The 11,209-nt window shown below is 31.6% G+C and overlaps 1 protein-coding gene across 1 annotated transcript; it reads right to left on the bottom strand.

Annotated features, from left to right (window-relative positions):
* Nucleotides 1-5,831: 5,831 nt before the first annotated feature.
* On the bottom strand, nt 5,832-8,941 carry LOC102607163 (serine/threonine-protein kinase-like protein CCR1). The gene has a single exon (XM_006481387.4). The coding sequence runs from the start codon at nt 8,525-8,527 to the stop codon at nt 6,197-6,199; it is 2,331 nt and encodes a 776-aa protein (XP_006481450.1). The 5' UTR covers nt 8,528-8,941; the 3' UTR covers nt 5,832-6,196.
* Nucleotides 8,942-11,209: the final 2,268 nt, after the last annotated feature.

Genomic DNA, 11,209 nt, shown 5'->3' with positions numbered 1-11,209 from the left:
AACGAGGACTTGTTAATCTAAAATAAGGATATTTTTTAAATTTTTTTATTTAATTTTTTTTTATTTAAGAGGATTCTTAATTAAGGAGTATCTCGTTTGAGACTTAATTTATTAAAAGAGGAATATAACTTATATAAAGAAAAAAATACTTCTCTTATAAAAAATAATCACTATATAGAAAAATAGGTGGGTTTAACTTATCTACATAATACAACAATCAATTTTGTTATAAGTAGAAAATTTCTAATTCGAGAAAAACCATAGCCTATTGAAAGATTGAGTTTTATTACGGTTTTGGGTATGAGAAAAATATTAAAATAATTGTAATAATTTTTCACATAATAAATTTTTCTCTGGTCGTCCTTGGAGATCGTAGTTTTACTCCGGTATAAGAGTTTTTCATGTAAATAGTTTTATTCTCTATCTATTTTCTGTTTATATTTGTTTGATATTTTTACTTAGAAGATGTTGGATAAGATTAAACAAGCACAAGCAATGTTCTTTCGAAATAGCTCATGCAACTATCACTTGATCTTGTAGAGGAGGTTCATATAGTATAGCTTCTCAAATATAGGGATAGGCATCCCTTCTTTGGACTAGACCAATAAGGTTTGATAGACTTTAATGTGTAAGCGATAAATTCCACTTAGACTTACGGAGTTTTGTATAGAATCAAAAAAAATAATTCAATTTATACCATTATTATGATATTCCAATCCGTTAGGATACCAGAAAAATAAACGTCGTGATTTGATCTATTCTCTAAGATAAAGACATAAGAATCAGACACAATAAAACCAGTTGTTGCTGATACCTTCTTCTCGGTTCCTTCTTCTCCTTCTTCCATAACCCGAGCTCGGAGAAGGAAGAGATAAGAGGGCCCTATGGAGAATGTGGTCATAAATCCATAATAGAGTCCGACCACAACGACCGAATTGATTATCTTCATGCATAAGGATACTAGATTACCTAGTATAAAAGATTGAAAAATCATCACAAACCTCCCTTTTTTCTTTTCTATTTCAATTTCTGGATTATTATATGATGATTTTTTAACTTTCCATATATAGAACCTAAATTGAATTTATGAATATTATGATTTATAAATACTACCTATTCAACAGAGACAATTGATTGATACGCGTCGATTTTCTGTTACGATAAATTGACGAAACAATAGCTGATCCGATAGCTGCTTCAGCGGCTGCAATAGCTATAACAAAAATTGAAAAAATATCTCCTTTTAATTGTTTGATTGGAAAAAAAATGAGGAGAAAGAAGAATAAAGGATGGGAGAAAAAATAAAAAGAAAAGATGGTAAATTTTTATTTTATTATTTTATTTAACATAAAATTCATCTCTTCTCTCTTTATTTTTCTTTGCTGCCCTTCCATTTCTTCATATTAAACATGCCATAAATGAATGTTCAATTCATACCTTCTGGTATAAACTTGTGGCGGGTAAGTTCGGAGGATCTTTTAAAGATTAATGTTAGCACAAATAATTTTGATTTACGAAAATTACCCACTAACTACCTATTTTTCCTACTTTTTTAAAAATACACATATCTTTATTTTTTTAACTGATTTCCTTTTGAAGTTATATTTTCTCACATCTATCTACTTCCGTCTCCACACCGTTATAATTTTACTGATGTCACAGGGGCCAATTTACCATTTCACCTGCACAACAAAAAAAAAACAATGTTGTTTAAACATCGTTTAAACACGACAAAAAAAAATGGAAAAGCGGTTGAGAGCACAGCAAGCCACAAGAACGGCCATTGTTTATAATAACAATAAGAAGAAGCTTGTGCTGCCGCCAATGTTATTTGAATGACTGACTAGACCAGTGTTGGCAGGAAGCTACGGGCGAAGTCGTTGATGAAGTTATATTTTGGAGCAAACACACTGCTGTTTCAAATTGCCCCACACTCACAGTTCATCCAATCGATACAGTTTACATACTTTAGTTGATTTCTTTAATTTCTTCTTCTTAATATTAATAATTTACTTTAATAATTTATTATTTATTATTTGGCAGGAGCGTACCTCATTTGAGAGCCGCTACTCAAGTTGGAGCCCAGGCTGGGCCGCACCGCGTAACCCTAGGATTGGTCCTTGGCTAAGGCTCTTAAAGAAAATTGCTCTCTCTCATGATTTAGTTCCTGATAAAGCTGTCAAAATTTAACACGATCCGATTATCCGACACGAGCACGACATAAATAAATGGGTATAGGTCGTCAAATTTAACACGATTATTAAATGGGTCGGATTCAGGTCAACACGATTTTTTTTCGTGTCGGGTTATGGTTAAATTCTTGACCCATTTACCCGATCAATGATCCGATTATATTTTTTATTTTTAAATAATTTACATATTTTTATCATTAAAACTCAAATATTAGAGATGATTTTCTTTTTTTTATTCTTTAAAAGGGTGAATATAAACACATTGTTTTATTTATAAAATTTTAAATACATTTAGAGCTCAATAGTGCAAATGTGTAAAAATTGATAGACATGTATATTTTATAATATTGATATATAATATCACACACACACACACACACACACACACACACATATATATAATTAAAACCTCAAAATTGTAAATGTGTAATATATTGGTAGATCTGTATATTTTATAATGTCGATAAATTATGTATGTATGTATGTATGTACATACGTATGTATGATAGTGTGTAAATATTTGATATAACTTTTGTTCAATATATAGATATTGAGCGGGTTATTGGGTAACTCGATTATTTTTCCGTGTCGGGTTTGGGTCTCAATATTTTGACACGATTATTAAATGGGTTGGGTTTGGGTCGACCTAAATTTGACACGACACGAAGCTGACACAACACGAACACGACCCGATGACCCGTTTTGTTAGCTCTAGTTCCTAAATTTGAGATATAATTAACTTTTTATTCACTATTTAAAAAATAGAGTATTTTTATTTTTCTTTTAGTTATGTGAAGTTGAATTTTTTGTTTTTGTTTTACATGAATGTAGATTACATTGGTGGGTACTCCTCATGGACCTGTGACGAATAGATTAATCCTTTGCTAAGACTATACTGATTATGATTCTTGGAGAGAAATGAAGAAGATATAAGATAACATGGCATAGCCATTGTATTCAATTATCTCATAAGTATGCTGCTTTCACTTCGAATATTAAATCTGAATTTCTTTTTTTAGATCTGATTTTTTTGGCATTTATATAAGGCAAAATTGTAATTTTATATTTGGGGGTAAAAAAATCATTTATCTAATTTTTCGTTAGTTCTCTTAACAGTGTGCAGACAGAAGTGGACATGTGCAAGAAAATGTAACTTTAGATAGAAATTTACCAAAAAATCAAAGATATGTGTATTTTTGAAAAAACAGAAAAAAAAAACAAGTGGTTGGTGGATTATTTTCCTTTGATTTAATTGAGATGGGTCCAAGATAGATTTTCGATTAATAAGTGGTATGATTCAATAAATATTTAATTTATTGAGATAGATATCCCTTTCTTTTTAGTAAACTCATGGATTGAGTTACCTGATCATATTGGTTAAGTATATACATATTTCTAACCTTAATCAATATATAAGAACGCTCTATGAAAATTCAAGTCCCGTTATATACTAACGAGAATAGACATGTCCATTTTTTTTTTTTTCAGTAAACTGTGCTAGGTATAAATGACCTTAGTATAGATTTGCAGGTCTTAATAAATCTCTCTTGGATAAGGCTAGTAATTAGAAAAGGTAGGTCATATCCCCAATTTCTCTCCACTGGCCTACGATTTGTATTAGTCACACCTCACCACACACACAAGGCAATTTCATCCTTTTATTTTATAAGGGTATTTTTTAAAAAAATTTAGCCAAATTTAATTTATGTTAAAATAACGTTAATAATTAAAGATAGTCAATAAATATCTGTGATAAGTTTACAAAATAATAAAGACTTTGCCTATCATACATTCATAGTTAAATTTTAGTTTACTTCTTTGAAAAATTGACATACTTAAAATAAAGAATAAATAATAACTAAGAGAAAGGTGATAAGAACAATTTTATCCCATCTCTTGACAAATTATATCTCAAATTTGTACGTGATTATAGACAAGAACTCAAGCACAATTAATTGAATAGAAAATATCACTTAAGCCTGAGACTTGACATGAATGGATATTTAATGGATTCTATTTTTTGAGTTATTGATGTATTATGAAGCTTATTCTCTAAGAGATATTATATATAATGTCTTTGAAAGGTGTGTTTACTTGTAAGATTTAGGAATCAAATCTATAATGGAAATGATAGATAGAAGAAGAATGAAAATGAAATATATAGAGCCCACATATTTTTTTTTGGGAGCCTCTAAGTTACAATAATTGTAACATACATCCCTCATGTGAACCACACAAAATTGTAGGACCTACAATTTGTGTGGTTCACATAAAGAATGTATGTTACAATTATTGTAACTTAGCATTTGCCTTTTTTAAATTAAAAAATGAGAACTATGGGAGTTGGGAATGAAATTTCATTCCTTGAACTCCCCATTTTCATAATCCCCAAATTGGCCTTAATTAATTTTTGTCACTTATGTATTTTGGCTCTTTATAAAAGTTTTGTGATATTTACAAATTGGTACTTATAATTTTTTTTTTTGTCTTAACCACGAGGTATTCTGGGGATGGCCCCAACTGTGGGAGGCACCTTTAAGCTCGTACTACAACCCAGACTAGAAGTCCCCACTTGAACTAGAAGGCACAAGTTCTCTCAACAAAGACGACTTCCCTGCGACTCGAACTGGGGAATAAAGCCAATCAAGTCACTTAAGGGGACTCCATTGCCAGTAGAGTAGAGCCAACGCTTTGTTGGTAGGTACTTATAATTAAAATTATAATCGTCTTCGTCATCATCATTATTGTTGTTATTTAATTAATGTCATTATTATTATTATTAAAATTTATTAATTTTCTTATTATTATGATTAACAATAATTATTTCGAATAATAATAATCATAATCATAATTATTATAATAAATAACGAGAATAATCAATTAAAGTCATTTTACTAACTTGTAATAATTTATTCCGATTCCAAGACAATGTAAACATTTCCAATTTCGATTCTTCTAAGTAAAGTAAATAATTTATTCTGATTCATATTTTCTATTCTAATTCTAGTGCATTTCGATTTCAATCTATTCCCATTTTGGCCTACTCCGACTATCAATTAATAAACTCTTTAGAATTGTGGTGGGTTCTCAAATAATGACTTGGTTAAGAATCTACTCCCTAAATCAGACGGAAGATCACACAAAGATCAAAGTTGAAGCTGACCATTTGAAAATTATGCAATATAGCAGACACAAAGACACATAAAAGTATATATGCCAGGTATATTCTAGGGGCCAATCCAATTGGCCATTCACTCCAGGCTGAGCCAACAAAATAAAAGTGCTGTATATATGTTGGCAACAGAGCAGAGCTAGCTCTTGATAACTAATTATTGGCAGATCCTTTAATCAGCTGACATGAAGTTATTATATCTATTTCCTGTTAGCTATTATTGTTGGCAAGAACTTGTAGTTGTCATATCTTCTACCTTAGATTTCATTATACAAATAATATAGATTTCAATAATTGAACTGAATGAATTAATGAAACATATACTAAAGATGTGAACGAAGATTTCGCCGTCGATTAGGGCTGCTAACTAATCCGATCAAAGCACTAGATTCCTTCTGGAAGTTTATCAGATAAATGATCAGACAGGGGAGATGCAAGTGTAAACAACATACAAATTCTGAGATAAGAAAAAAGGCTCCTCAGCAAACATGAAAATTTTTGAAATGGTGTATGTTTGACAATGTTGCATTTTGTTATTTATTCCTGAAATACAACAAGAATAGCTGCTTTTTTACAAATGAGGGAAATTTCACTGTATTAATTTCTAAAAATGATAACAAAAAATGTAGAATGTTGAAAAAATTACATCCCGTTCACTTTGGGAGATTAATGGAAACAAGCACAAAGAAAATGAAAAAAAAAAATGAGGGGGGCCTTACCTGGGGTGCTGGTATGCAATGTCATGTACAAAAGCTCGTATTAATTACAATTTCCAAGTGGCACTACTCGCAGAAGCTGATGTATGTATGAACTATAGGAGCCAAGTGGACGACTACAAGATCAAACCATCCTTCACAATTTGCTCCAACCAAGTCGCTACTTGTGACATAGTAGGAAGCTCACTAGGATTTTCCCTGATAGCCAACTCTGCAATGTCAGCAAGTTTAAAGAGCGGCTCAACATTTCTTGGCAGTGCCACATTCCGATCAATTATTGCAGCTGCCTTTCCTTGTTTGATCAAGGGTAATGCCCACTCAACTATACCAGGAGGCACGTATTCTATATCATAAGCTTTTCTTCCACTAAGAATCTCTAACAGTACAATTCCAAAGTTGTGCACATCACTCTTCATATCTGTGGTAAGATCCCTCTCACATGATGTGAGAAGACCAAAATCAGCAATTCTAGCTCCCCAATCAGAATCCAAAAGAATATTTAAAGTTTTGACATCTCGATGGATGATTGGGGGAGCAGAATCCTTGTGCAGGTACTCAAGCCCTTTAGCTGCCTGCATTGAAATTTTCAGCCTAAGGCTCCAATTCAGAGGAGACAATCCTCCATGGAGATGGTCATGAAGCGTTCCACGGGGCATGAACTCATAAACAAGAAGCCTCTCCCCCATCTCTAAGCAATACCCCAGCAAGTTCACAATATTGCTGTGCCGGATATTGCAAAGGACTTCCAACTCCATTTCAAATTCTCTGATATTTGTGTGGATTATTGTGGCAGCATTTGCTCTTTTGACAGCAACTTGCCGTCCATCTGCCAGAACCGCTTTGTAAACAAAACCATAGCTTCCCCTGCCAAGCTCATTGAATTCTTTGAATCCATTAGTGGCATCTTTTAGTTCTGAAAGCCGGAAAACTTGAGCCATCCCAGGACAGGCAGAAGCTGGATGCGGGAGAGAGTCAGCAATAGCATCAGTGTCCAATTCATGTTTACCAATGCAAGATTTGAATTGTTTTTTTGACCCTTCTTCTTTTCTAGTGGTAAACAGGCGTGGTACAATACACCAGCTAATTACTATCAACAATAAACCCAAAGCAGAACAACCAATTATAAGCACTAATCTATGTAACTGATGCCAATGCTTCTGTGAAGATGGCTGAAGCCCACAAATATCCCAACAAGAACTATTCTGGCAAAGAGAGCATGCAGTGCATACTCTATCAGCAATCTCAGTACAAGGACTAGACAAGAAGAATCCTTCGGAACAATTTGACCCACAAGGTGAACAAATCTTAAGATCTTTCCTAACACACAAGCTAGTCAAATCCTGCTCACTGAGAATACTTGCATTGAATGCAAACTCCCCAGTGCTGCAAGGACCGGGAGTACAAAGCCCTGGACTACACAACTCCAAAGGAGGATCAAAATCGGTGGGTGAGCTGACATTAGCGAACCAGCAATCAAGAACCAAATCATTTTCCCTAATACCACACGTAGTAAAATCAGATGAAGCAATCGCCATAAACCCAGAATTCTTGGGCACGGAAGAATAATTAAAGCTTCCCCAGCATTCAACCCCATGATTATCTTCCCTAATACCGCAAAAATGATTAGCACCGGCTGCCAATGACACGAATCGGATCCCAACCGGAGGAACTGAAACAAAATCATTATTACCCCAACATTTGACCTCACCAGATAATTCTGAGATCCCACAAAGAAAACTTTTGCCTGAAGCCAAAACTTTGAAACTCTCCGTTACATTAAAAACTCCTAAACTTTCAGAGTCTGGTCCCCAGCAAACGATCCCACCATCTCTAACCCCACCACAACTAAAACCTTCCCCAGATATAACATCTTTTAAAACAATAGTACTCACGTACTCATCGTAAAACAAATTAGTTTGTACAGAACTCAATGTGTTATTGCCTTTTCTAACAATATCCCAACAATCAACGGTACCCAAATCATGATAAGAGTAATAAGATCCTCTAACAGCACAGACGTGATTCGTGCCAGCAGCTATGCGTGAGTAAGCAGTGTTTTTATATACAGAAGGTACAAGATCTGTAGTAGTACCTGGTGAACTATTTGAGCTCCAACAAAATGCCTGTGAAGTGTTTGCCAAAATACCACAGAGAAAGCCTTCGCCGCCGGAGAGGACCGCCATTGAGGGAATGTTGGAAAAAGAAGCAGAGTTGGACGATAAAAATGATGAAGATGGTGAGGAACTATTCTTTGCCCAGCAAATAACGTCCTGTTTGCCGCTAGCGTCAATGGCGCAGAAGAAGCTGTTTTGGCCAAAAGAGGCGGAGATGGGACCCATTGATCCAAACCCAGATACGGACATGGAAGAAGAAAGAAGAAGGAGGAGGAGAAGAAAGAAGAAAAGTGAAGAGCGGAGGAAATGCATGGCTTTGAATTGATGGTGCATTGGGGTCAGGGTTTGGGATCAAGGAGAGTCATAGACTACTAGTAGTATGAGTGTTGTGTTGTATGGTTGGAGTTGGAGTGAATGGTGTTGTTTGTTGATGATATCCTGCTGGTGACTTTTGAAAGAACGTGGCTGTCGCCATTTTTACAGTGCTCGTTAGACCGTTATACATTCAATTAACTACTTCACTAATTACCGCCAATATTGCATAATGAGCATGCGGATTAGCCACAATTTAGAAAATAAATTACTTTTTCTAAAAATTAATGATAAATAAGAAAACACGTAATATTAGAGAAGAAAGATTTGAGGTTACCCCAATTGCTTTCTGATGTTGCTCGATTGACTGTGAATACTCTTTGACACTCGTGGTTATCCAAATTTGAATAATAGTAATAAAAGGAAAGGTTTGAGGTTTAATGATTGAGACCTTTTATCCCATCAAAATAAATAAGAAAAAAATTTAATTGTAAATTTATCTATGGAAATGAGATACAAAACATTTTATCCTTGGTTCATTTAAGAGAGGGAAAAAAAGAATCTAGGATTAACAAGTACAACTCTCTTAATTTACCAAGCAACATTAATTATACATTAATTAATTAATAGAAAAGCTCAAGAGCATGTGATCCCATTATGGCAAAATAACTAGCAGCAGTTAAGAGGACTCGTTATTTAAATGACGAAGAAAAGAAAATTGATAACCCTAATCCTACGAAAGAGACAATTAAAATGAAAGGACAGGGTACCAGAAAATTATTGAATAAAATAATTAGATAAGCGAAAATGCAGTGTATTTTGAATAAGCGGGATTACACACTTCAGGCTTCTGTCAAACGTTGTCCTAATTTTAACACCTGTAATTGTTTGCATATGCATTAGCGGTTAAGAGAGTGACCCACTTGCCAATTTGCATGCATTATATGATGCATGCATGTATATTGCTATCATTACGCCAAATTTGGTTATAACTTGCCCGGCTAAAAACTCTTTTACTTTTTATATTTTGAGATTAGTATTTATTAATCTTTTTATTTTTAAAAATACTTTAAAATATTCTTATTGTTAAATTATTGACATCTATATCATTATTTTTTATTCCTTTTAACTTACTTTTATAATATTACTCTCTTACAATAATGTTTCTTTTTTAGATATTAATAAAAAATTAAATTACCAATTTAAACCTAAAAAATAAAATAGAAAAAAATATATATATAGTTTTTGTGGAACTCTCTGCTACAGAGTTAATATATTAATTTTTTAGTAATATCCAAAAAAGTTGGTAATTTAATTTTTTTACAGTATTAATTTTTTGGACATATGTAAGCTACCACAAAATTAATATATATATTCTTTTGTTTTATTTTATTTTTGGATTTAAATTAGTAATTTAATTTTTTTTCTTTTATTAATGTCTAAAAAAATAAATATTATTGTAATATTGTAAAAATAAGCCAAAAGAAATAAAAAAATAACAGTAAGAGTGTTAATAGTTTAACGTTAGAGATATTTTGAGTTATTTTTATAAATACAGGACTAAATAGGCATTAACCTCATAATATAGAGACTAATCAAACTTTTACCTAATCTTCTGTGAAGTTCAAGGTAAATGTGTATAGTACTATGGTATCTCTCTCACATAAGTCAAAGAAAAACAATCTAAATGAATGGTTAAATTATTGTAAAAAAATATGCTAAGTCAATATATTTAAAAAAAAATTATCGAGTCAATCTCTCTTTTCAAGTATTGTTTTAATTTAGGATTTATAATTTGACATTTTCTAATACTCTTGTAGAAGAGTCATGCTCAAATCTATATTACGTGCGATAAGGATTTAGTGCTGAGTTACTTTTTTCCTGAGCATTAAATCAGTGGTTATTTGACAAGTAAAATATAAAACTAAAATTGAAAATAATTTTTAGCCAACGATTTAATACTCAACAAAAACTCAATTCAGTACTAAATCATAATCCCATTATGTGTGGGAGGTGCCCTGGGTTATGAAATTTCATTCATAAGTTTTTGAAAAAAGGATACCAACAACCTAAAATTTGAAAAAAAAAATCATTGTGCAAACTCTCAAACTTTCAATAAGAGATATCAAAACTTTTTTTTAACCATAATACCATATGAATATAATAGCTAGAAAGTTGGCTATAATTTTTTTTAGCAATACAGATGTAATATAAATAATATAATCTGTATAGTAAACTAATAATATTAAAAATATTTTTAACATTTAAAATAATTTAAAAATTTTAAATAATCTATTTGTATTCTTACAAAGATTTTAAATAAATCTTTGTGTTAAATAGGTTTTATAATTAAAAAATTATCTCCTCATTAACAATAATTAATTATTTTTTACATAACATTCAAAATAATTAAATTTAAATTTATTTATTTTAATATTATGTTTCTATTTATTGTTAAAAATTACTTTCATATAATAAAATATGTCTAACAGGTTATAAAATATAAAAATATTTTTTAAATATCAAAGCTATTTTTTAAAAATAATATATTATTATATTTATTTTAATGCTATATTTTATTTATTATAAAATATTAGGGTCAATTTTTTTGGGCTTACAAAATTAAATAATATTATAGTAAAAAAGAAATCTTAGTGTCCAAAATTTTATTGGGTGTTATCGGGACCATTTCTCTAAAGCTTG

This window comes from Citrus sinensis, chromosome 6 (genome assembly GCF_022201045.2).
Source record: "Citrus sinensis cultivar Valencia sweet orange chromosome 6, DVS_A1.0, whole genome shotgun sequence".
Lineage (NCBI taxonomy): Eukaryota > Viridiplantae > Streptophyta > Magnoliopsida > Sapindales > Rutaceae > Citrus > Citrus sinensis.
Note: the sequence above shows the minus strand (reverse complement) of the source record. Positions and strands in the feature narration are given on the sequence as shown.